The sequence below is a fragment of the Pseudonaja textilis genome, chromosome 1 (assembly GCF_049901715.1).
Source record: "Pseudonaja textilis isolate UNSWEBS1 chromosome 1, rPseTex1.2, whole genome shotgun sequence".
Lineage (NCBI taxonomy): Eukaryota > Metazoa > Chordata > Lepidosauria > Squamata > Elapidae > Pseudonaja > Pseudonaja textilis.
Genome location: NC_141990.1, coordinates 221,917,928 through 221,944,530, shown reverse-complemented (window position 1 = coordinate 221,944,530; position 26,603 = coordinate 221,917,928). Strand labels below are relative to the sequence as shown.

The 26,603-nt window shown below is 42.9% G+C and overlaps 2 protein-coding genes across 3 annotated transcripts in view; one reads left to right on the top strand and one right to left on the bottom strand.

Annotated features, from left to right (window-relative positions):
* The window catches only part of PTPRN (protein tyrosine phosphatase receptor type N), a 41,690-nt gene extending 15,685 nt beyond the window's left edge, over positions 1–26,005 (top strand). The window contains exons 4-23 of one of the 2 annotated variants that reach the window (XM_026707983.2): positions 341–446; positions 2,197–2,380; positions 4,019–4,217; positions 4,460–4,552; positions 5,385–5,422; positions 6,159–6,475; positions 8,546–8,632; positions 9,527–9,606; positions 10,157–10,221; positions 10,826–11,038; positions 11,848–12,063; positions 12,711–12,858; positions 13,461–13,534; positions 14,540–14,617; positions 15,390–15,509; positions 16,711–16,877; positions 21,629–21,682; positions 22,180–22,244; positions 24,558–24,631; positions 25,027–26,005. In XM_026707983.2, the coding sequence (XP_026563768.2) occupies positions 341–446; positions 2,197–2,380; positions 4,019–4,217; positions 4,460–4,552; positions 5,385–5,422; positions 6,159–6,475; positions 8,546–8,632; positions 9,527–9,606; positions 10,157–10,221; positions 10,826–11,038; positions 11,848–12,063; positions 12,711–12,858; positions 13,461–13,534; positions 14,540–14,617; positions 15,390–15,509; positions 16,711–16,877; positions 21,629–21,682; positions 22,180–22,244; positions 24,558–24,631; positions 25,027–25,098 (2,450 nt within the window). In that variant the 3' untranslated portion in view covers positions 25,099–26,005. Of the gene's footprint in view, positions 1–340; positions 447–2,196; positions 2,381–4,018; positions 4,335–4,459; positions 4,553–5,384; positions 5,423–6,158; positions 6,476–8,545; positions 8,633–9,526; positions 9,607–10,156; positions 10,222–10,825; positions 11,039–11,847; positions 12,064–12,710; positions 12,859–13,460; positions 13,535–14,539; positions 14,618–15,389; positions 15,510–16,710; positions 16,878–21,628; positions 21,683–22,179; positions 22,245–24,557; positions 24,632–25,026 lie in introns of both variants that reach the window. The other variant, XM_026707982.2, reaches the window with a different exon arrangement.
* The window catches only part of LOC113441148 (dnaJ homolog subfamily B member 2-like), a 30,339-nt gene continuing 21,849 nt past the window's right edge, over positions 18,114–26,603 (bottom strand). Inside the window, exon 11 of the mRNA XM_087920607.1 lies at positions 18,114–20,283. Coding sequence (XP_087776733.1) covers positions 20,273–20,283 — 11 coding nt within the window. The 3' untranslated portion in view covers positions 18,114–20,272. The remainder of the gene's footprint in view (positions 20,284–26,603) is intronic.

Sequence of the window (26,603 nt, the reverse complement as noted above, 5' to 3'; positions counted from 1 at the left end):
CTGCCTCTCTTGCCAATGTGTTTGGAAATCTCTCGTATTTTAAACCTTGCGTATGAATGTCTGCCATTGATTAAAATGTTTACTCCAAGCTGCTAGAATCTACCGTATTTAAAGTTTGGTGATTACAATAGGGATAGATAATTTCGTTTCTCCCAGATGTTTTGAACTCTTGGCCTGCACAGAGAACCACAAGAGATCAGAGGTATAAGGCAAAACATCTCAAGGTTATTGGGTTGCCTGGTCCTGAATCAGAGGACGTGTATCTTTTTAGCATTCAAGTCAATATTCAGTTTTTGTGGCCATGTACTAACTTATTTTAACTTTCTATTTTCCATATCAGGTTTATCATGGCAGGATGACCTTACCCAGTATGTGATTGCCCAGGAGATGGAACACATCCCTAGGCTTCACCTTCCATCTCCATGGAATTCTGCAGCTGAGGATAGGTAGGAAGAATAGTTTGGGATGTAGCTGCTTCTGTTTCTTAGCAAATATCTGCTGTTTAGTGTTAGGTTGTGCTCAACAATAAACCATCCCCCCTTGTCTTCTTTAGCGCAACCATCTGCCTGTTCAGCAGAATGATGTGTAATGATGTGTAAATGATATGCAAAGATAGTTCGAAAAACTGCTGTAGTGTATTGATCATCAAGCCAAGAACCAAGGATCTCCATATCCTTCCTTCACCAGTCTGCCTTTCAGATGCCTAACTTCAAACCTTAGAATTCTCATCAATAGCCATCAGCGCTGACTGGGGAATTCTGGGAGTTGAAAGTCTATAAATCTGAAGACATCTAGTTTAGGATAAGCTGCTGTATACCTAATTGGGAGAAGGTTCCACTGAAGTCAGTAGAGTTTACTGTTGAATGAAAGTAGGATTATGCTGTGAAGGCAACCAAGATGTGAATCAAATGTTAACTGGAGGTGAGAGAGGGAGGATGTAATATTTTTAAAAATAGAACAAAGAAACAACATACCAAACCACAGTATGGATTAAACAAGGGTTATAAAATGGAAGAATCATCTTTGCTCTTTCTACTTATCCAAGAAGTAAATGTTATTATATTATCAGGCCTTAGTGCACATTTTTTCCCTTTTTATTTATTTATCAAATTTATATGCTGCTTCAGTCAAAGACTCTTGGCAAGCAATAACATATAAAAATGCAATAAATATGGAAGCAGAGACAGATATACCCTAAATGCAGTAATCCTTGATTTACAGCCATTTGCTTAGTGACCATTTGAACTTATAATAGCACTGAGAAGGTAATTTTCACACTTATGACTATTGCAGTATCCCTATGGTCATGTGATTAAAATTTGGACACTTGGCCATTAGCATGTATTTATGACGGTTGCCATATCCTGGGGTTATGTGTTCACCATTTTAACCTTCTGACAAGCAAAGTCAATGAGGAAACCAAATTGACTTAACAAACGTCTTATTTAACAATTGCAGTGATTCACTTAACAAGTGTGGCAAGAAAGGTCATAAAGTGGAGCAACATTCACTTGACAGTTTTGCTTAGCCACTGAAACTTTGGCCTCGGTTGTGGTCATAAACTGAGGACTGTCTGTATGTGGCATCGAGCTCTGTCTTCAGACTTTTCCAGAAGGCGGACAATTTCGGAGGCCAGACGGATCTCCCCTGGGAAGCCATTCTTTTCGCTTTTGTTATCAACTGCCAGGATGAGGATTTGATTGAAAGAGGAGGAAGTTTCTATGCTGTTCCCTATTGTGATCCAGTTCCACACCTGCCAGAAAATAATCTTTTTGTCTCAGCCGATGTTTGCCGTACGCGCTGCTGGTGCCTGGACCGCAATCTAATCAGTATTACAGTGGGAGGGAGGGAGGAGGCACAGCTTTTGCCATTCAAATTCCCACACTTGCATCAAAGACGTTTTGTTGGCTACTTAAAAAAGCAGAACTAAATTGTTGCCCTCTAGCCAGAGGGACTCTGCGAGCCCGTTATAATTTGGCTCTGATCTTATGAAAGATACACTGGCAGCGCTGAGCTTTGGGTATGACCATATGTTGCCATGCAGAAATTGTTGAACTAGAGATAGGGACCTTTTGGCCCCCAGTTTACATCTAAACACAGCACAGAATCTTCCCAAATGGAGAGAGACCTATAAGGCAGTTAATGGATGGGTAGGTGGATGGACAGACATTTTACCCTGGACTGTCCCCTTTACAGGTTGCCATCTCTTCACCTAGTTTCCAGGAGACCTTCTTTGTCACCTCAGCCTTCCTCCGCTCAGGGAGCTCACCAGCCTCCTCTGCCCCCAGCACTCCTGCAGAGGTATCTGGAATTGCTTTTGGCCTCTCAGCCTGATCTAGGTCATAAGAATGCGTTCCTGTCTCCTTATCCTCATTACCAGGTGTGTGTATTTCAATAAAACTACGAAGCATCAGGGAGAATAGCCTCAGCCCACTTACCGGCTGTGAATGAATTGGATTCAATGTACCCCAAAGAGCACAGAGTTAGGGAATGATGCTGCGGGATTTGCTTATTTCACTTTGGTTGGAAACCTGTGGCCCTCCGGATGCTAATGGGCTCTCATTCCCTTCATCACCATATAATAGATTTATGGTGATTCTAAGATGTTGTTCATTTCCAAATCTTATCAACCCTGTCAGGCTGGATAGAGTTGATAAGATTTGAAAATGAACAACATCTTAGAAGGTCATAGGTTCCCCACCCACTCATTTCTTTGTAAAAACTGTTCCATTAACTAAAATAATAGCCGTTTCCCCAGAAGAATGCAGGAACAAAGAGTCGGGCTATTGATTGGACCCTCTCATGATGGTTTGTGGCAATAGCATGTAGCACTTAGACTTGTATACCGCTTCACAGTGCTTTACAGCACTCTCTCAGCAGTTTACAGAGCCAGCCTATTGCCGCCAACAATCCGGGTCCTTATTTTACTGACTTCAGAAGGACGGAAGGCTGAGTCAACCTTCAACTGTTCAGAATTGAGCGAATCAAACTCCTGGCAATGCGAACAGAGTTTGCCTGTAATATTGCATTCTAACCACTGCATCACCACGGCTCTTATTATCTCATATACTCTAATTAAATATTATCTAAGATCGCTCTTTATAACGAAGAATTGATTATGGAGCTTATAAATGCAAGGCCCTCTGTAACTAAGCCATGGTGCTCCAATAAATCAAACTTCAATTCCTAGGATTTTCAAGGAAAACTGAGAAAGATTCCCATCGAAAAAGCCAGTGTCAGGTCCTTTCCCTATTTGCATCTAACAAGGGCTGACAAGGAAGGCAGGAGAAGTGTGTCAGCCTGTGCCACCCTGAAGCTGTGGGGGCTGCCCAGGGAAGCCTCTCCTGTTTTAACAAGCAGCCTCTGTCACCTCATACATCATCTGTCTTGGTACCAGATTTTGACAGATGGCTAAAGTCTTGCTATCTGTCAAATCCATTTACCAATCACAACAGTTTTGTGATCGGTAGGTGGGTTTCCTCCTGGGTGGTGACACTGAAAAAGGGGAGCGGAGCAAAACCAGAGGGTTTCTCCAATGGTTAACATATCCTGCAAAGCTAAATCAGTATACCCCCTTCTAGTACAGAGGTCTCCAAACTAGGCAACTTTAAGGCTTCTGGGAGTTTTTCTTCTGAGAGTTCAACTCCCAGAATTCACCTCCCAGAAGCTTATGCTGCCTGGAGAATTCTGGGAGTTGAAGTCCACAAGTCTTAAATTTGCCACGTTTGGGAGGGCCTGCTCTAGTAGAAAGCCAGAGTGGACACTTTAGAGAAAGAATAGAATGGCAGTGTTATGCCAATAGGGTTTATTGATGATTTGAAAAATTCAGTGAGGAAAACTTTTAATTTGGCAACATAGCTCTTGCTACCTCCAAGAAAATCTGGGGAAGCTTCATATCAGAAACCTGGAGAGCCTTTGCAAATGAAACAATGACCTAGATTGACCAGAATTGTGACTCTGTTTAAGACAGCTGGTTTCATTTCTTTCTAAATTGCCTTTCTGTGTATTTTTGCTTCAGTTCAGCTACCCAGATGGCACCTTCCCGGGCAGTGCTGGTGGTCACAACCCAAAGTCTCCCATTTTCTTAGACCAAGCTTCTCCTTCCAAGGTGTTCATGAGCGCCAGCACTGCTCCTTTCTATAGGGAACAGCAGGGGCTGGATGGAAGTCAACTTTTCCAAGACCTGGGGGCACTTTACTTAACCCAGGAACAGACAGGTAAATCCAGAAACAGGGCTGAGAACAAGCAAGATCCCAAGATAGATTATCCTCTTCAGGACAGTCATAACAACCTCGAAAACAGAGCAGAGTCTCAAGCACACTTAACTGAGCCAGGTGAGAGTTTTCTTATTTTTCGGCGGCCCTCTTGAGAATCATTTAGCTTATTTATCTTGGTTTGAAAGCCTTGATGATGATTAAGCTACAGAAGCAAATCACGATCCTTTCCCTTCTGTCCACAGATAGACTTGTGCAGAGGCTTACAGCAATATTTGCCAACTATGGGATTAAACCGCAGGACGTAATTCAGTTCCTACAGAGTCCCAATAAACACGGTGAGTGGGAATGAGGACTTGGAAGAGAAAGAGGCAGGAGGGATGGTTTTTGTAGCTGGAGGAGAGAGATTGGAGGAAGGCAGAGGTGGGATGCTGCTGGTTTAGACCGGTTTGCCCGTAATGGTAGTTCCAACCACCAGCTGGGCCTGCACACCCGCCCCAGTGCTATCCCGTCCTATATATCTCACTCTATGGCTCGCTTGCCCCACCAATGCATCCCAGCTGATTTCTGCACCTCACCCACTCTACTCACCGCAGCTGCCCGAGAAGGTGTGCTGGAAGCAGCGTGCATGAAATTGCCTTGTGGTTGAAGCTCCGTGTGCAAAGCAGCCCGCACGCTCACATTTTCGGTTCTGCACTAGGCGAACTGGTTGTTAAATTATGTGAAGCCCACCTCTGGAGGAAGGTTTGTATCTGGATGTAAAAGAGGAACTCTGTGGGCTGAATCTGAAGAGAGGAGATTCTGTGCTGTCCCTGTGCTAGCTCATGCAAGCCAGGCTTAAATTTGTGCCGGCTTCACCCCGGAATTTTTTTTTTCTCTGTTGGTATTTTAGCTCTGGAGCCAATGACATGGCAACCAGAGAACCTGTTTGAACCTCCGCAGAATGTCTTCCCTTAAGTGCAAGGGTAGGAAACTGGTAACTCTCTAATGGTGGACTGTGACTGCCATGACCATTGGCCAGGCTAGCTGGACATGATGGGACTTTGACCACATGAAGAAAGTTATAGATTGTTAATTTCTACTTCACTACTTTGAAAATAAACACGTGTAAGTTTTTTTCCCCCCTCACCTTAGAAAATAAGCACTTTCCTTCTCTAATTCTTTCCTTAGCTGGTAGGCTTGAACAGGAGGCTCCGGAATCCAAGCGGGTAAGTTCACCAGCTTCTTGGTATATGTAGAAATCTCTCGGTCTCTACAATCCCTCATCCCAAAACGTTGAAATGTGCTTTCTGATTAGTCACTGGAGGAATACACTACTTGAGCCAACATCTGGAAATGAGAAGTAGATCCCGCTAAGTCACCCTTGTTTTTCTTTTCTCCTGCCAAAGCACACAACTGGGCAACTTGCGCCTACATGGGGCAGAGTCACTTTTATTTTTGTAAGTTGGGAGAGGAGCTGTTAGTCTCCAAAAGCCACAGGAAATGTGGAGGGTGATGGAAGTTGTTTCTGAACATAGCCAGAGTGGATGGATTGTCCAATTTAGTAGGAGTTGGGGAAGAGTTCGAAAAGATATGTTTTGATCTAAACACTTTCCTTAAATCCCCTATTCATTCTCTCCCCCTGAAATAAGGTCAAATAGTTTGACCCTGTCCACTTGGGGCAAGGACTCTGCAGATTTTCTGGACCATGTTTAGATTATAGTTTGCCCGCCCCATCAGAGAACAACCATCCCCAGCCAATTCTTACATAAGCGGTTCCTGTGAAGAGGAAGAGAACGGACGGATACAAATTCAAACTTGAGGATGGAACCAGCGACCTGAGGCAGAGTTTGAGAAGGGAATTTCCAAGGCTGGCCGTAATAACAAGCAGGAGTTGTCAAGAGAGCTGTGGGTTATTGGTTGAAATGTTGAGTGCTGGTGAGTGACCTTTCCATCTTCATTTAGGTGACAGAAGCAGAAATGCAACATGGGGAGGAACCCCAGCCAGTCCTCTCTCCAGAAGACTCTGTCAGCGTCATTCCCACAGAGGAGCAAATTCAGGCACATGGGGAGACATTTGGCTCAACTGGGGCCTCCATATCAATGACAACATCTCCCCCAGACTCACACAAGCCCTTAAGCCCCGGGGAAGGGGATACCGGCAGTCCTGAGGAGCAGGTGGCGATGGTGAAGAAGAGTCACGTGGTAATAGGGGTACTCAATAAGGATGAGGTGCAACCTTTGGCAGCAGAGGAATATGGCTACGTCGTCACAGACCAGAAGTGAGAGAAAGAGTTTGTTTGGGGAAATGAGGGAGGGGCAAAACAAATGGGCGGATACGGAGAGGCAAGTTGTACTGGTGGCTCCTCAACTTATGGCCTATCACTTAGCAACCGTTCAGAATTACTACAGATTCACCGGGTCTGAAATTCCAATGACTGTCTCCCGCTCCCCTCCCCGTAGTCATGTGACTGTATTTCGGGCTCTCGGCATCCAGTCTGCATTCACAGTCCTTTGCAGCATCCCGCGATCACGTGACCATGTTTTGTGGCATTTTTGCAACCAGGTGGTATTTATTTCTGGTTTTACAGAATGACTGTTGCAAAAAAAAGATCATAAAAACCAGGTTGCTCATGCGAATGACCTGCTTTACAATTGTGATGATGACTTACAACCACAGGGGGAACTTCCATTATGGTCATAAGTTGAAGACTATCCGTATGGCTTGGTTTATTCAAGGTTGGATGCACTTGACCCATGCATGTGTGAGATGGATTTGGATCAGACAAGTGCATCCTACATCACCCCAAATCCAGGCTAGGCTAGGTTAGCTGCTAGTCCAGGCTGTCTGGGCCTAATTAAAAACGAGTCTGTCTGGAGTGAGCAAGGCTGGAGAAACCTGAGCTGCACATTGACAAGTTTCAGCAGATAATAGGATGATACTTATAATAATTACTCGCATTTGCATCTGCACAGTGGTTGGATACATGCATCCTGTTCACCCGTACTATGGTTGATTTATTTTCCACTTGGTGTGACATGGGAAAGAGAATCAATGAATAAATTGTGGTTTGTTACAAAGTAGTCTTCTGCAATATCAAAGTCTGGTTGCATATTGGGTTTAGTTGCAACTGTGGATTAATATAACCTATAACCAGTGGTGGGATTCAAATAATTTAACAACCGATTCTCTACCCTAATGAGTTCTTCCAACAACCAGTTCGCCAAACTGCTCAGAAAGTTAACAACCGGTTCTCCCAAACTGGTGCAAACTGGCTGAATCCAACCATTGTCTATAACTTGGGGGCACAGGATTTGCTGGGTTTTCTGGTTTATCCTTGGCTAGTGTTTTAATTCCTTCCAAACCTTTACCTAATTCAAAAAGATACCCACCCACCCCCCCAAAAAAACAACAGACTAAAAAAGGAAGCAAACGTAGGAACTGGATGAGCATGTCTTGATTAATTAAAATTACTAAAAAATTTACTCTGATGATTTGTAGCTTGCCCAACAAATCATGGTTAAAATCAAGTATGGTTCAGTGTGATAACTGAATGCACTTTTTGTGGTGCTAAATATATGGATATAATTAACATAGGTGGGACAATTCAAGCAAATTAGAGGAGTGGTATAAAGTGGAGGGGGGGTCTTGGAAGCCAGGATGTTACCCCCCCCAGGGTAGGTTGGGCTACAAAATCAAACCCACATGATGGATAAATCTACATTGACTGACATGGGCTACAATATCAGACCCTTGCAAGTCTGATCGTAGTGTACCTCCTCCCCTTCAGTGAATTAGGGAAGTCTCTGTCTGAGCCACTTCCACAAATTGTCTCGTCCTTCTGGGCTAAAAACTGTTTCAGCCTCTCTTGCCTCAGTAATGATTCTTGCAAGATTATCTTCCTTAATCTCACACAGGGAAGTGCTATGATAAAAATAAAAGGATATAGAGGTTAATTAGAGACCCTGTTATGTTTGATTCATTTATCACAAACTATAAATATTTTTCTTTTGTTTATTGTGATACTTGGATAAATCAGATATGAACCCCAACAAATGGCTAACATGGTTGAGATACTTTTACCAGAAAAGTTCTAGGACTATGTAAGGGGATGGCTATTATCCAGGGTGGAACACCCAAAGCAAGGATTCCCAACCATGGCAAATTTAAGATGTGTAGACTTCACTTCCAGGATTTTCCAGCTGGCATGGCTGGCTGGTGAATTTTGGGAGTTGAAGTTCACACATCTTAAAATTAAATACCTAAAGGTATTATTTATCTGCTGTTTATCAACCCTTCTCTACATGCTTTGCCATTAAGTCTTGACCTACTGCATTTCTACCACCGGCAGGCCATTAAGTCTTGCTGTTGGCATTCATCTCCTGGAGACCCTGGCTGAACATGTTCACTTATCTACTGCCAGCTTCATCAATATCAGGTAAGTGATGTAGCTTAGTTGAGATCTAGAGACCCACAAAAATCTGAACTGTGGTTCTGGAAAGGGAGAATCTAATGAAAAACAACTAAAAGGAAGTGACGTATAGTAGCTAGCCAGAATGTCATACAGTTCTCATAATGAACAATCTACATGGATTTCCTTGTACCCTTGAGATAATTTTCTCCAATTTACTGCTTCTCAATACATTAGGACTATAACTTCCAGAATATGTAGCCAGTTGGCTATCACAACATACTTGTAGCACCCCATATTGCTTTGGAATGGATTATACAGTCTCCTACCCTATATCTCCTATCCTAGTGAGTTCTAATTATTGGGTGGCTAACACAAAAGTCTTTTCTTTGTTACATCTCAACAGGATTGGACTTCTTAGTTTCTTAAGTAATGAACTCTTGTGCATATGAGCAGGGACCTTTGTTAGCAACTGTGTAACTTGCATTGGATTTTGAACTAGTTTGGGCTTTAAAGCACAACTTGAGGTCTTTCAAGTTGTGTGAATAGTATTATCCTCTGAGTTTTATTTATTTAAGAAAAATTTTGTGGCCTCCCAACTCATTCTTGGTGACTCTGGGCAGCTTACTAGGATAAAACCCCCAAAACAAAAATAATACAAAAAGCAATAACCTCCTCCATTCTCCGGGCCACAGCAATCATGCAAACTATTTGATGGGCTTTATGTCATTCTGGGGTCCCCTGGCAGAACCATGAATGGAGAGAAAACTAAGATACCCTTCCGTAAAGGGCATTATAAAGAATTTGGATGAGTAGCTATAAGAGAGACATCCAGCAGGAATGGTCAAAAAAGCACACTTGTTGACTGAACAACGTGGTTAGTGAAAGCAGACTCCTAAATTCCAATCTTTTCTCATTCAGTGTGTTGGGTCCAGCTCTCACATTCCGCATCCGTCAAAACCATCAAAATTTGTCTCTGAATGATGTCGCCAATAGGGCAGGTAAGTTGAGAGCAAATCAGCAGTCACAATTATACCAATTCTGTGTCCTAGACTTATCAGGACACGAAAATATCCTGTTTAACAGGGGCAGGATACCTTCTATGCTGAAGTGGGTAATAGTATGCTCTTTTTGGAACTTGGAGCCATAACATTATTATTTCTATTACTTTTATTATCAGTATGACTGTAAATATTATTACTTTAGAATGTTCTTTTCTTCAGGAAAAGTATATTCAGCCTAGCAGAAAGTTTGCATGGCTGTTTTGCTTTATTTTATTTGTTATGGTGATTTTTCTTTTCAATAAAAATAAATATGGTTTGGAAAGAAAACTTCGGGGTCCATGAAAGAGGGAGCAAAGGATCTCTAGCATGCTATTATCCTTTCTATTCATGTAGTAACTGCACCATGCCAAACAGAAACAGACCAATCTCAGAGTCATGCTCCCATAGCTTCTTTTCACTCAGTTTCTATTCTTCACTCAGTTGCTGCTTTGCACTTGCCCAGGTTCTGTCCTCTAGTATGACTTGCTCATTTCTATCCTTCCTCTAGCCCTGGTGAAGTCAGAGCTGGAATCGGAGGTGGGAGTAAAGATCCTGCAGATGGGCGTGGGACAGGTAAGACTTGCCTGTGATTGACCTCATAGCATTTTCCAGCTTGGGTGGTGTTTGGCCAAGAGAGCTAGTCCTGAGAATTCTGACTCCTAAGCCAACCCTTCAAGATGCCTGCTTGGAAAGTCTGCTTTTGAGTTAAGGGAGACTTGGGACCAGAAGAAGAGATGCGCTTAAGAAAATTATCCTAGCATGAAAGAAGAAGAATGGCGTTGGCTGCAAAATATGGAAAGAATAGAATGAGAATTCAGCAAAGGCTCCAGATTTTAGTGATGGGGTGGAATAGAGCCTGAGGAGATGTCAGCAGTGAGCAGTAGCGATTTTGATTGTTTCATCCACAATGCCAGGATGGTGGAATGGCAACTGATAGCAAAGCATGTAGCTTAAGCCAGTGATGGCTGCGACTGTTCAAATGTGGTGAAACTACAACTGCCACAACCCTTTTGCCCTTGGCAATGCTGTGGCAGAGGCTGCTGGGAGTTAGACCGCAGTGACATTTGAAGGGCTACCATCTCCCATATTGGGCTAGTCCCTGTCCGCCATCTGCCTTTGGTGGAGGTGCTTCCTTATTTATCCCAAGCTCACCTGTTCTATGCCTGTCTTTCCACAGCGCAATGAGGCTGCAGCCTACCCCCATCCTGCCCATTTTGGCAACACCTTCCGCTCGGTGCTGCTCACCTTTGTGTTACTGGCCTGTGTGGCCGGCATCGTCATTGCTGCTGCTGTGGTCTTTTGTCTGCGCCAGCATGCCAAGCAGCGGGAGAAAGAGCGGTTGGCAGGGCTAGGGCCAGAGGGAGCGACCGACAGCACTTATGAATACCAGGTACCAGTGGTGGGATTCAAAAATTTTCACTACCAGTTCTGTGGGGGTGGCTTGGTGTGCGTGGCCCACCCCACTAACCTGCTTTCCAGCTCCGTTCTGTGCAGGGCAACAAAAGAAGACCCAGCCAATCAACTGGGACTCGGGAGGCAGAAAATAGATGGGGGCAGGGCCAGTCAGAGGTGGTATTTGCTAGCTCTCCAAACTACTCAAAATTTCCGCTACCGGTTCTGGTCAGAACCTGCTGAATACCACCTTTGCCAGGTACCAGTGGGATTGATGGCAGGGAGGAACTCTGACATCCCTGAGTCTGCCAAGTTCACTCTACATGTAGCACCGTTGTTCACCAGAAATCATAGGCCAGGCTGCCCAGCACCCTCCATGTAGTAACTGAGGTCATTTTTGGAGTTCCTCCAAATTGAGATTGCACAAGGTCCTCAGAGAAACTCTAACCAGCTTAGCATATTATGCAGCGGTAGCCACCCAAGCTTTAACTGGTGCGGTTAAGAGTGTTGGGTAAACACATTCCTAAAACTGGAAGGCTCCAGCCTCTTCTTCAGTGCCAGAATACAAATGCAAGCTTCCTGGACAGATGGCTGCTAGGCATGGCTCCTTGGGAAGGATTGGACTGAGGTGAACTCAGTTACGTCTTTATTTTCCTACTGCTTTTGCATCTCGGAGTGGAAGAATTAAGGGTATTTGGATGATTGGGATGGTTTTGGCTCTGTCAAGCTCTCTGCTTTTCCTTCCTTTTTGTCTGGTCCGAGTGACCGGTGTGCATGGTTGTTGTAGCTGGGTCATCTTTCCCACAGGAGCTCTGCCGACAGCACATGGCTGCCAAGTCGCTCTTTGGCCGTGCAGAAACCCCTCCGCCCCAGGCTCCTGCCGAAAACTCTCGTGTCAGCAGTGTCTCCTCGCAATTCAGTGATGCACCCCAGGCCAGTCCCAGCTCCCACAGCAGCACGCCATCTTGGTGTGAAGAGCCCGTGCAGTCCAACATGGATATCTCCACTGGGCACATGATTCTGGTGAGGAGAACCTACACCTACACATTTGTGCTGTTGGGACAGCTTGACAGAGGTTTGCAAGCTTGCCAGATGAGCTTTACAGAAGACATTGATGCTTGGTGTCATTTTTGAAATGAAACACCAGCTAAGTGGCCCCACTTAATCAACCAGGACTGCCCTTAAAAGCTAAGCAAGGAGGACAGATTTGATTGGAGACCATGAGGGAATTCTAGAAAGATGAGACAATGGCCAGAGCAAAGTAGTTCCATATTGCTGCCTGATGATTGCAAGGTTGTATAGGGGAGATCATTAGGAAATAAGTTTTGGAGCCTTTTGGAGGCTTCACTTATTTCCTTTTTCTTTAGTGAAATTAAAACCTGGTAAGTAAACTCATAGCAAACTCAACATGGCTGGCTGGGGAATTCTGGGAGTTGAAGCCCACACATCTTAAAGATGCTGAGTTAAGAAACAGTGCCCTAGATTTTGACAGCAACCTAACAGTCATCAGATATATTGAGATTGTCAGTTCTGGGAATTCAGTCCCCAAACATTTTGAAGGTATCAAGTCAGAGAATGCTTTCAATCTCAGCAATCTCTTTGGGAGTAGGGAGATGGAGGGGGTCTACGTTTAAGTCCTGAATGTGACAACTCTTCTGTTGCCCCCACAGGCATATATGGAGGACCATCTACGTAATCGTGATAGGTTGGCTAAAGAGTGGCAAGCACTGTGTGCATACCAAGCAGAACCAAACACTTGCAATGCTGCCCAGCGTGAAGCCAACGTCAAGAAGAACCGCAATCCAGATTATGTGCCCTGTGAGTCCATACAAGCACTGCCTATGGGCACGAAGGGATGTGATTGTCCCATTTTATTCCTGCTTCTTGCTGGCTTAGCAGAAGGCTTGAAGTGTGGCCAGCGCATGGTTCTATAGTGGGGGCTATAGGCCCACATTTAACTGGGCACTGGGGAGTGGGGTGCAGCAAGGCTGTGACATATGGAACACCAGTACAAAAAGGACAATATATTCAGTAAGTCACAAAAAGCAGAGAGAGCCGTATTTTCTGATTTTCTCTGACTTGAGGTGGATTGTTTTTCCTTGTTCAACCTATTTAAAGGGTAATGCTCTTTTCATAAGCTTCCAGTCTACAAATAGAGGGAAGCTGCAGTCATATTACTGATTTTTTTTTTAAAGAAATCACAACCCAGAAATTCAACCTCATTTTGGAAAGAATTTGCAGTCATATGCAATTCTTGGGCTATGGATTCCCTAACACGGGTCTGGAGATGCATCTCTGTGACCAACAATTCCGTGTTTGGGAGATGGCACTGTAGCCTCACAAGAACTCCAGCTTCCTGCTACTCTGGGCCAGACTAGACCATTGGCTCCTTGTTTGTTTTTTTTCTCTGTTGTTCCTAGATGATCACGCACGCATCAAGTTGAAAATGGAATGCAACCCATCGCGGAGTGACTTCATTAATGCCAGCCCCATTGTGAGTGACAGACACGCATGTTCCTCTCCTTGCTATGGCACTCTGTATCCAACCAAATGCTGCCTCGCTGGCCCATTTTTAAGAGGGCTTTGTTGCCAAGTCAAAGAGCAGCCATTGTTCAGCTAGGAAGGACACTCCCAAAGTCCCCTCAGCCCTGCCCCTTTGGATTAAATGTGCCACGCTCATCATTTTTTGAAGGTGCAATGCCATCTGTTCTTCCATCATCAGCTCTACCTTCTGTTCCCAGAATGTATTTGTTAGCTGGGCTTCACAATTGTCTCTCACCTGGATGCAGATAGACTTTCTCACTTCTTGGTGTGAAGTCTTGCGGTTCCCAATTGGACAACTGATCCATTCAACTAGTCTCTCCCTTTTCAATCTGTCTGCATATTTTCTCACTCAGAAAGATATTCTGTGTCTCGTTCTTCCTATCTTCCATCAAGGGCATAATATTTAAAGTGTCTCTTTAAGAGCAAGGGCAATAGGTGGGTGCTATAGGACAGCTTCTATTTCTCTGGATCAGATGTTTTTCTCTCTCTTTCTCTCTCCAACCAGGCCATGATTATTTATTCTTCAGTCTAATTCATCCAAGTTCATCTTGATCATCTAGCTAGATGCTTGTGGATAGTTTAACTGTAGACAATACCATTTCAGAGTCATACATTGTACTTCTAATAACATACAGTCAAGCTTGGTTGTTCTGTGGATCCCTTGCAGTATCTCTATTCAGAATGAACTTGATAAGCCAAGTCAAATAACTGCTCAACCAGATGTGTTCTAACTCAACTTCCATAGCTCTCAAGAGATGATTGGGCGTGTGCCCAAATGTCTAAATGGTGATAGCAGATCTTTAATGTAGATTCATCTATAGCTCATCCTCTTGAGCCTACTTTATCAAGACTAATTCTCTTCAGTCCCTTCCCTTTTAGAATTCCCAGCTAGCATAGAAGAACGAGGAATTGTAGTCTGTACTATTTCACTTCATACTCCATACTTTCTTTGCAGATTGACCATGATCCACGGATGCCAGCATACATTGCAACACAAGGCCCATTGTCCCATACTATTGCTGATTTTTGGCAGGTAAGAAGGCCATAGAGATGTTTATTCTAAAGGGATCGCATTCCTGTGCTGCCTGACAGAGTATTCGGAATGAGAGTCCCAAAGGTGCTTTTTTCAAAAGGCAACTGGGCTTTGTTTTCCCTTGAAGACGTTTTGCTTCTCATCCAAGAAGCTTCAGAACAAAGTCCAGCTATCTTTTGAAAAAACACCATTGGGACAACAGTGACCTGGATGACTGAGAATCTCCATAGACATTTGGACTGATATTTCTTTGGCACAGGGGGTTCTATTATCCCTGGCATTATATTCAAAGCCTTTAGAAAAGAGGCAGAGAGACGATAAAGAGCACGGAGTCCATCTTCCCGTTCTGAAACAAGGGCAGGTTTGAACAAAATGAAATACTCTGGCTGGATCATCTCCAGTGGCAAACTCCTCAAGGCATGAACATATGAATGCACAGTTGTATTTGAATTATGTTATGAACGAGTAAGAAGTAAGGCATCGGAAAGATAGATTGTCACACTTGAGAAGCTTCTGGGTTCCTCTCTTCCCCTTTAGAATTTTATTCGACATATCCAATACATTTCCAAGCTGACTTTGCAGCCCAGGGAAATTTAAATGTCGGTGTTTGCTTTGTTTTAATTGGGGGAAGAGGCATTCCATGGGCTAGTCTCTTCACTCCCCATGTGCCTCTTTTCACATGTGGGATGGCATTTGCACTTCGTTCAATGCGGAGAAGTCAGAATGTACAGTATTATAATTGCTGAATCTCCTGCCTGTTCCGTCTATGTAGATGGTATGGGAGAATGGTTGTACAGTCATTGTCATGCTCACCCCGCTTGTGGAGGATGGCGTCAAGCAGTGTGACCGTTATTGGCCTGATGAAGGATCCTCGCTTTACCACATCTATGAGGTAAGGCTGACCAATTATATGTCTTTGTAATGCTCAGCAAACAGTGTCAAGGGTTCCTCTCTCTCGCTGTGGGAATGCCACTGAGAAGAGGGTCATATCTGAAGGAGCAATGATGTCCTTTTCTGATGTATCTCCCAGCAATATGAGCATTCTGTAGTTGGGTGTACGAATTAAACTCCTGTGGAAGATAAATGAAATCTCTTCATTCTTGCGAATACTTCATTTTCAGGCAGTCCACAAAAACATGGAAATATTCTCTCTCTCCCTTCTCCCTGGCCCCACAGCCGTCTATACAAACTGGGAAGCTTTCCTGAGCAATACAGCTCTTTTTATACCTTCGGTGTTGGGAGACGGAAGTGGGATATGTATCAAATTGTGAAAGTGCTGCTAGTGATATGAAGAAAGCAGGAAAATGTTTATATTATGTGACATTATGTGATTATCGAATCACAGTGACTGGAATTCCCCATTCTGCAGAAGAGGGGGATTGATTCAGAATGGCACACTGAATGGCCCGCGACTCATTGAAAGACAGCATCTTCAAAAGCAGTAGCCTCTGAATCCTGATAATGATATAGATGAACCATAGTGAATTCTGATTGTAGGCAGCAAAATTATGGGCACATGTTGCATCTATTTTGCTCTAGCCTTATGAGAAGAAAGGCAGAAAAGGGCATTTTAACAAGCCCAATCAAGTATTTAGAGAAAAACAGGAAAACAAGTTGGGGAATTAATAGATAACAGATAATCAGAGTTGGAAGGGACCTTGTAGCTCATCTAGTCCAACCCCCCGCCCAAGCAGGAGACCCTACACCATTTCTGACAAATGGCAGTCCAATGTCTTCTTGAAGGTCTCAAGTGATGGCGCTCCCACAACTTCCGAGGGCAAGCTGTTCCATTGGTTGATTGTTCTCACTGTCAGAAAGTTTCTCCTGATTTCCAGGTTAAATCTCTCCTTGTTCAGTTTTCATCCATTATTCCTTGCCTGGCCTTCGGGTGCTTTAGAAAATAGCTTGACCTCTTTCCTCCCTGTGGCAGCCCCTCAAATATTGGAAGACCGCTATCATGTCTCCCCTGCTATCATGTCTCCCCACACAATAGGTTGTGTAGATGGCAAGATTTATTATGTGAAGGAAACTGTTGGCTGCAAGTATCCCATGCTGCTTCTTCTCCCTTTCCAAATCCTGATGTCTCCATTCAGGTGAACCTGGTATCAGAGCACATCTGGTGCGAGGATTTCCTGGTGCGTAGTTTCTACTTGAAGAATGTGCAGTCACAGGAGACCCGGACTCTGACGCAATTTCACTTCCTGAGCTGGCCAGCAGAGGGCATCCCTACCACCACTCGGCCTCTTCTTGACTTCCGCAGGTAAGGAATATTGTCTTCCTCTTAGGAGTTGGGTGGGAGGGACATGATTTGGGGGGGGGGGGGATCTCAGGATCTGGCCGAGATTCAGAAGATACTCCAGGCCAGAGGTGGTATTCAGAGGGTTCTGACCAGTTCTGGAGAACCGGTAGCGGAAATTTTGAGTATTTCGGAGAACCGGCAAATACCTCTGACTGGAGATTTTACAGTATCCTCTTCCCCTGTCACGCCCACCAAGCTACGCCCACGGAACCCGTAGTAAAAATATTGAATCCCACCACTGCTCCAGGCCCCATCACGTATTTCCTTTGCAAAACAACAGTCAGGGAAAGGGTCCTGGGCAATATTAGGAGCCTGGCTGTAAAATCAAAGCTGGCTGCAGAAGCAGAAAGTCCAAGCATTGGCCCACAATAAGCAGCAATGAGGCCTGTATATTTTGGACTCATTGAAAACAAGTAACCAGGAAGAGAAACCGAGTTCTTTCTTTTGAGGCAGGCATGCTTCAGTGAGCTTTGGAGACAGTATATCGGTATGGATTTGGGGCTCTCGCTAATACAAAGTGAAGGTTTGTTCTCTCCCCACCCACGATATTGCTGATTTTGATGCTGATTTTGCTTCGCACCCCCTCGATTGCTTGCTTCCCGGAGAGCTCCCTCAAAGGCCCTTTTCGTAATCTTTCTAGAGACATGAAAGGCCTCCCCACCCCATCTCTGACGTCTCATTCAACCACAGATTGCCATGGTAGCCCAGGGTGCGATTTCCTTTTAACCATCAGCAGCTGAAATAACAGCCTGATCTTTTCTGTAAAAAACAAAAAAGTATTATGAGTAGGGCACTAGTTCTGCTGGAAGCCCTTGTAATAGCTAGAACATTTAGGCCCCCTGGGACTATGCGTTGCAGTTAATTCAGTTCTGCTTAAAAGTGGCAGTTGCTGTAGGGCTGAGCAAAATCCTGCCTGGAGCCCTGCCGGGTGGATAGATGTATGGCCCCCACGGTGGGGAGATGGAGGTAGAGGATAAAGCTGGTGCTGTGGTGGTGGTTATTTTTTTCGCAGCTGAAAAACTTTTGACCACTCGGTTGTATAGTGTTTACGCTACTGCTATTAGGCATCGCAAAACACCATACTAAACAAAGGCACTACATAACAGACTCAACAACTCAACTCAAGGTGCTCTATGTGATGTAGATGCTATACCACCAGAATAATATAGGAGAAAAGGAACCTCGGGACACCTTCATGCGGGGAGGCATAATTTGAATTTTATTTAGGAGGTTCCGAGGACAGAGAATGGTAAGGTACAGGTAGTAAGTAGGTTGCATACCGTTCAGGATTCCTGCAAGATCACAAGAGTAGCAATATTAGCTACCAATTGCTCCAGAAGCCTCTGATTATGCCAACTTTGAGAAATATATAAGATAAAGGAAGCTGAGAAAACATGACTAGGAATCGGAGAACTGGTTTATTCCTTTTTTTTTTTTTTAACCTAGAACAAAATGATGGTGGGGTTGGTCTCTCGTTAGATTCCTGTTTTCAAAACTATTCTAATCTCTTTTATTCCCTGTCTTGTCCTTTCCAGGTACTCTCATAAGCTCCTTCTCTTCTTGGATTCACCTGTTCCCCCCCTCCCCTCTCTGCCAGCAATTGGCTCAATACCTATGCAGGGGGGAGTTGGGATTGGGTGAGACTTAGGGTTGTTCTGTCAGGCAGCTGTTAAAAGAAGAACTCTGGAACCTAATGTTACATCTGTGCATTGCAACAAGTTAGAAATGTGCCATTCTGTGTGACTGTCAAGGCTTGGAAATCAATGGGCAGGCAAGGACCTCATGGCACAGAGGTACGATGGCTCCTTCTGAGCATTTAAGGAGCCCAGGGCACATACTCGGCAAATTAAAACCAGAGGATCTTCATTTAACTACTGTTTATCCCTCTTAGTACCTCTTCCTCTTAAGCCTTGGTTTGTGGAACATATGCTATGGAGCAATGTTAGGTCCTTCTGACTGCATTGTACCATGCTCTCTCCCCTTAACCACCTCCTCTCCTCCTCTTCCTCTCTCTTTCCTCTCTTCCTCACAGCTGCCAGTGTCATTTTTGTGATTTGCAGCTAGTAATCCTGGCCCAGTTGCATAGTCACAAAAGTGATCATTGGCTGCTGTGCCAGCGGCATGGAACAGGAGAGGGCCTGGGTTGCTGTTGTGTCCATTACTTGCTCTCTTGTCCTAGTGGGCCTAAAGGGGAGATCCGGGTACTCTCCCTTATACAGATTTCCATTGGATAACAGTTAGGGATGAATGAAGGTTCTAAGCCATAGAGCAAGAGGTACCCTGAAAACCTTGGATGGGTTTGTGTGGGCAAAGAATCCTGAAATCTCCACCAACCCAGCTGTCAATCCCTATAAAAGTGGAGTTGGTTGATTGCTCTTATAACCTACCAATCAGCAGCACGGGTAATTCAAAAACATGCATATATTTTCCGATATCTGCTGCTTATTTGGATGGTAGTTCTACAAATCACTCGAAAGACCATCTTTGAATTTGAAATGTGGCATGTTGTACCAGAATTTGAGTATTTCTACATCACAGTGCTCAAAAGATATTGCAACACTTAAACAATGTACAGTAGAACTGAGCCTCCCTTTCTCACCTTAGACCCCACTGTCCTAGAATAAACGGCAGCCAAACAACTTAAATATCACTTTCAAATATTTTTTTGTGTTTTCATTTAATACATATCATATGACTTGATATGGGTGAATGGACAATACTCAGGCGATGCATGTGGGAAAGATTCTTCTGAGTAGATAAAGATTTTTTTCAGCCAGCTAGCAAAGAACACGATAGAAATATAGGGCGTGTGGTATCAGAAGAGTCACCCTGGGGTGAGCAGAATGTTCTGTCAGAGAATGTTCTGACTTCACAATGGGCCCTTCTGGTCTTGGAACAAGCAATATTGAGTGTTCTGGAAGTGATTCAACTGTAAAAGGTTTTACATACGCCTGATTACACCCACTGAGCTTTTAGATATTCTGACAGCCTGCCGAGTAGTCCACAAATAAATCATTAGCACTGTCATCAGCACTCTGAGATTGAAATGGAACACCGTTCATTTAAATTGTGTCCCTAATAAAGAAAACATTTAGCGAATTTCATGCCAACAACTTTACTGGTCTTCTGAACAATTTGTATGTATTAGTTTTCACTTGCTACATATGTCAGGAGGAATGGTGAATAAACCTTTTCCAAAATAGTTACATCATGTTTTGCACACAAAAAATGTACAATAAGCTGTCATCAGTCAGAATTAATCCTTCCTGAGGCATGCATTTGTAGTCCACTCAGTAGGGAAGTCCTTAGCTCTTCTTCCAAAGGCCTCCATTCAGCCCAACTCCAAGGAAACAGGTCTAGTTTGGATCTGAATTGCGGGAACATTATGAAAAGCAGAGTGTTATCCATCCATGCAGTCTTCCATTAAAGAAAGCTTTTAATAAGACACCAGTGAAACTTTTTCAACTAAAGATACCAACTCTCCAGATAGGAAAAGGTTATTAGAGGGAGGAAATAGGAAAAAAAATAAAGGAAAACAAGCAGCCAGATAACCAAATTCCATGTAAAATAAATTAGGATTCTGTTTGAATGTCAACTGGCAGGTTTTTTTTCTTTGCCTCTTTTGCCTTCCAATATTATAGAACATGGAAGGTTTCTTTGGGATATGGAGCAATACAACAGTCAATCAAGAAAAATATTCCATGGGTTCACCCCACCTCACCTGTTGAAGGCATTGTCAGGTTTCACTAGTTAGGCAATAGAATGGAAAGGGTTAAACATATCAGATTTCAGGAAAATAAGGGATGACTTCTGTCTCTTCAGACTTTTTGGCATGAAGTCACTTTGATGGATTATTTAGGGGATACCATGGTGCCCTGCCCCAAAATAGGAATAACAAAAGGTGGATAGATTGACAGGTGGTTCAAGTAACAGGGTATTTTACTGTAGATTTTGTCATTTAGTACAGGAGCAAGTTACGTATTGATTGTCAAGAGCAGTATTTTCTTTCTAATATGATGTTGGTAACCAAAGCCTGCAAACAAGATGTGACATAATGGTATCATCATAAGGGAAGGGATCCGTATCATCAACCTTTTCTATCCGTTACACAGTCATACAAAGAAGCACACGCATATTTTTCCTAGACATGTTTTGTTTTCCTCTGAGAATGAATGGGAAGTCACAAATCCATTCAGCTTGTTGACAAATTTCAGAGGGTTCACAAAAATAAGATTGGCTCACACATAGATCATTGAATTCAGTTGACAATTCAGCATTTTCAAGTATTTCCAATGTATAAACAAAAAATGGGCTTCTGTGTGATAAATTCAAGTGAAAATCCACACTTGGTTGAGTTGGAAATAAAGTGAACATATATGGCATATTTTGCTTTAGTTACTTAGCCTCCTGTTGGATTTCAACCCTACACATAAATTTGGCGATTTTAGGTATTGTTCCAGTTGCTCTGTCTGGGTGATGTGTGAATGTTTTCCAGTGTCTTGATAATGTTCCCCACACATACAATTTTCCTATGTTAGATTGCAACCTACCAGCTATAAGTGAAATACTTTTTCGTTTCTTGGATGTTTTCCTTAATGCTTGTTCCTGCTTGGCTGATCAAGGATAAAAAAGGAGGGGGGAGGGGGCTTAATCCACACGGTTTCTCCCAGAGAGTTCACCTGTCTGATCTTAACCTCTCATTATTCCGGCAGGAAGGTGAACAAATGCTACCGGGGCCGCTCATGCCCAATCGTCGTGCACTGCAGGTAATCACCTGGTCAGGGGGAATAATGGGGGAGAGCAACTTGGAGAAACTGAAGAGGATTGAATAAATGTCATGAGAAAAAAAAATGCAGTACTCTCCTTTGGTGTTGACTTTCAAGCAGACAAGGAATGTGAGATCTTTTCCACACAGGGTGTGTGACAAGAATAAGAGTCCAATGGAGTTGGAAGCTAATGCATTCAAATAAGTTATGAAAAGAATAGTGGCAAGGCAGGACAAAGAGTCTTGTCCCTCATAGCAAATGCATTCCAGAAGTTCGAAAATCTGGTCAGGAAAAGGATAGCAGGTTAGTCTGCCATTCACGTTCATAAACATCCTTCCAAGAACTAAATAGCACTGTCAAAATTGAAGGCTGATCATTGAAGGTAGAGCAGATCAGAAGATTTCTGTGAGCCAGGTCTTCCTCACGTTGAACTTAAGTGAAGATTATGTAGCTTGCTGTTGACTGAAACCTCAAGTGTGTTTCCTTATCTTTTGCAGTGATGGTGCAGGAAGGACTGGAACGTACATTCTTATTGACATGGTTTTAAACCGAATGGCAAAAGGTAAGAAGGTGGAAGGAAGAGACTATTATATAAACCCATTTTCTGCAAACGATCTGTCAATTCAACATAAGAAAGTCCAGTCTGATGCAGCAGGCAAATGGCCTAGCTAGTCTGTTCCCATAGCAACAGGCCTTTGAGAAATCAGAAGCGAGATTACTAATTCCTGCTGTTGATAGCCGTATCCTGCCTCCTTAAAGCTACTCTAGTTAATAAGAGTTACTGCATCCTGCTGTAGTGGGTAGTTTAACTATGTAAAGAAATGTTTCTATTTACTTATTCATCCATTACTTAACTTCAGTGATGATCCCAAATTCTAATTGTTATAAGAGTCAAAAAGCTTTCCCTCTGTATTTTCCTTCACATAATATATGTACGTATGCGTCCATCATACCTTCCATTTTTCTAAGCTTAAAATCTCCCTTCACTGACATCATAATTACTCCAGAACTACTCTCTCTCTCTCTCTCTCTCTCTCTCTCTCTCTCTCTCTCTCTCTCTCTCTCTCTCTGTCATCCTAAATAATCTGTTACTTAAAAATGTACAACCTCACTGCTTATTACTTTACATTTGGTAATTTAAGATTAACCAATCAGCATGAACTCTGCCATAGATCCTTTGTGATTCCATTGTTGACATCCTTGAATCAGAAAGATTGGTCACTATTCCTAGTCTATGTTTATGTTGCATGGCCAGTTGCTCATCCATAACTGACCATTCTCTTATTCTTTAATTGCTAAGTTTGCTCAGGAAACTTTAGTGAGGAATATTAGCAAAAAATAAAAAGTCAACATTTGAAAATTCAATTAATGTTCATTTTTCCTCCTTATCTACATACACTGTGAAAGAACTCTCAAATAATATTTTATTTAATAATGCGTACCATCAAACAGATGCTCAGGTTGGATTAGGGTTTTGATAGCTATGCAAGACTTTTCTGAATCCTCTTAAATTCTTTTTAATACCAAGCATTACAGTCATATAAAGTCTAAAACATTCATAATATTATGTTCTAAAGCCTGAGTAGAGGTATTATTTTGAGAAGAAAAGATTTCATTCCCACTAATTGATTCTATTCTAGCCACACAACGAATGTGTCTGTGAAAGTTTTGGCCCTTCAAAATCTGGGTTTTTTAATTTGATGGAATTAGAAAATTGTCATACTGCATGGAGAATATTATTGTACTTGGGTTTTTTTAATATTTCATGAATTTAATCTTTTTTCTTGACTCCATCCACTTTCTGCAGCTCCTGATGCACTATTTAAAGTCAAGTCCATACCCTCAACCCAAAGATTGTACAATTTTAAATTAGGATATTCAGCAATACAACTTGTCACAATCAGAATAGCTTGTTCAGTCTATTTGAAAATATTTGAAATCACCTCGTAAGCACGTCTCTCTGGAGAACGTTTTGTTTTCATTGTCCTTAAAAATTCCTAATGTTAATAAATACATAAAATAAATATAACAGCAACCTGAGCAGTAACAGCAATGATTTTTGGAGTCCACATCAGATTTCTTCCTGGGAAGAATCTGCCCTTTTTTTAAAAAATGTATATTTTGATATAATGCTCTTGAAATAGAAAAGCCTCCTTCACTATTCCTTTCATAGTTCATTTCCCAAGATGTTGATTCCTTCCAATTGTTTATTTTCCTTTTCTTCCAACCAATATCTTTTTTTCCACAAGAGGCTAATTCTGTGTAACACCAAGTTAACTTTCTAAAGATCTTAGAAAGGCATTTGTCCAAAGCCTCTCTGCTTCTCTCATATTTTTGCTGTTCACAAACTTTAAGAAATGAACTTGTTCTTTTAGAGATCGTGCATAAATTTTGTCCAGCCCTCAGAATAATGCCCCATACCATATACTGGATAGCCCCGTACCTTCCTCACTATTTTCATAAAGTAGATATTTATGATTTATTTATGTAGCTGATTATTTACTAATTATTAAATTAGATTAAATTTACTATTAAATTTACTTACTACCTACTTAGTAAATATATGGGCTTACATATTGGCTGAATTTTTTTTGTTACTGTAATTCTTTTTCCTTAGAGTTTGTCAAACCAATTCCACAAAGAGTGCAAATATAATACTGTACACCACCATCATTAAATGATCAGTTCCCTTCAAATTATGCTATGAAGGCCGCATCTTTTCTGCCATCTACTCTACATTTGTTTTAACCTCTTCTGTGTCTACTCACATATTTTGAATGTGGGGTTTATCCACAGATACAAATACCCCCAAAGCCCCCACAGAACAGTTCTTATTCACCATTTTCTGATTTTTACCTCTCCACTTCTATATTAGGTGTGAAGGAGATAGATATTGCAGCCACCTTGGAGCACGTGAGGGACCAGAGACCGGGTGTGGTGCAGACTAAGGTACGTTTTGATGCTTCCTTGCTCACAAGAATTCTATACAGTCCTCTTGATGGAAGAGCTAACTACTTAAGGGAATGTAGTCCAAGATAACAAATCAATGTTGCGGCTATTTGTAAATATCAAATATTGTCTTTAAGTGCATCATACTATTCTGGGGGAAGAAGGAGGCTCTCAATCAAGAAAGAAGAGAGACGGTGCTTATGTTTAAAGGGTTCAAACTAAAGTTAAAAAGAAACTATGCTTTTTAAAAGAATAGTTATATTATTGGAGGGGGTAGTGCTTCTCCCTTCTAAGAAGGGAAGTGGGGTACAAAAAAAAGAAAAAGAGGGACCCAAATTCTTGGTCCTTTTGACTAAGTCCATGCTACTTTACACAATTGGCTTTTGTATTCCTAGGACCAGTTTGAGTTTGCACTTACAGCCGTGGCAGAAGAAGTGAATGCCATCCTGAAGGCCCTGCCACAATGAAGCCTCTATTCAGCATATCCCAACTTGGTGATTCCCCAACCTGACCCTTTGCCTCTGCTGTTGCCGTGTTCTTGCCTGGGGTGTTTTCCCTTTACCATGTGTCATCTCCATGTGGTTCACCATGGCTGCATTTAATTGCCCTGTGGAAATGTTGGCACCTTGCCTACCTGCCCAATTGGGCCTCATCCATCCAACATCCTATAATCCTCCTCCATGCTGCTAAGGCCTATTCCACCCTGGTCTCTCTGGAAGCAGCCCTTGGTGGATAGAAGAGTGGTCCCCTTTCTGGACAGCCAGGTCACCTCTAGTTTGAGAGGGAGTGCCATGGAGCAATACAGGGGCTGCAGTCCAAAGAAGAGTTAGCCCCCTCTTGTGAGATGCGTTAAAGACCAGTTTTCTGAAGTGCCTATTTTATGTTTACGGGCATTAGTCAAAGCAAGTAGATTTACAATGGGAGGACTGTGGGCCCATTTCTATTTTCTCTTCAGTGTCCTGCTTAGCCCTAGTGCCCAAATGAATGAGTAGAAATGGTAATGCCTTAGCAGAAGCTAGGTTACGTCAGTCACCAGTTTTCATCCTTCTTCCACTCTTCCCTCTCTAAAGTTCACCGCCTGATCCTGTGCCCACAGCAGGGGAAGAACTCACACTGCTTCTGCGCTCATTGTTGTCCCTTTGTTGTCCTCCTTCTGTTTCCTGCAGGCCTGGAGCCAAGCCTAGTCACAGCCATTTGCTCCCTTCCCTAAATGGAGGAAGGGAACATCAGAGGGAGATGGCTCTACAGCTGCTAATTGCTGTGTTGTCTCCCTACTTTCTCCTGGGTGTTACTTATCACAAAGAGACATTTCTAGAGAATCTAATTTTGTATTTGATGTGAATAAAGGTTCTGTGTCGCGTTTGTGCAGCTGCAGCCCAGCCTCCCCATCTTGTGTATAACCAGGCAGAAAAATGCATTGTCTGCTCATGCCAAAAGCTTTATAGATAACGACTTGGAGCGTCAGGTATTTTCCTGGAAGTAGAAGAATTAGCTGCAAAGGGCTGGAGTCAGAGAGTTGCCCACATGGTATCAAAGAGTGCACTGGTATCCCAACCCTTGCTATATGTGTGCCTGGGAATGCGTGTGGGTGTGTATGTACAAACACACACACGTCTAATTTTGAAATGATTAAAAATACAATACATCCTGCCCTTCTATCTGCTGCCATTTCACAAGCAAAAGGAACACCTGCTCACACTTTATCCCATCTAAGCACAAGCCCTGTCATCTTTTCCTGTCTCCTTGGCTTGATTTCCCGCTCCTCCCAGAATACATAGGCAGGGGCATCTATGATCTGAACACCCATGTTAGCTTGAGTCTACAGGAAAAAGCACACCACCATTTCAAGTACGTCCGATGAGAAAGGTTTAAACCAACCCATCACCACCACCCTGTATGCCAACCATTGGATTATAACCTTGGGGAGGAACCCTGTGGTCAGGAATGTGGGTGGACGGTTGAGAGAGAGAGC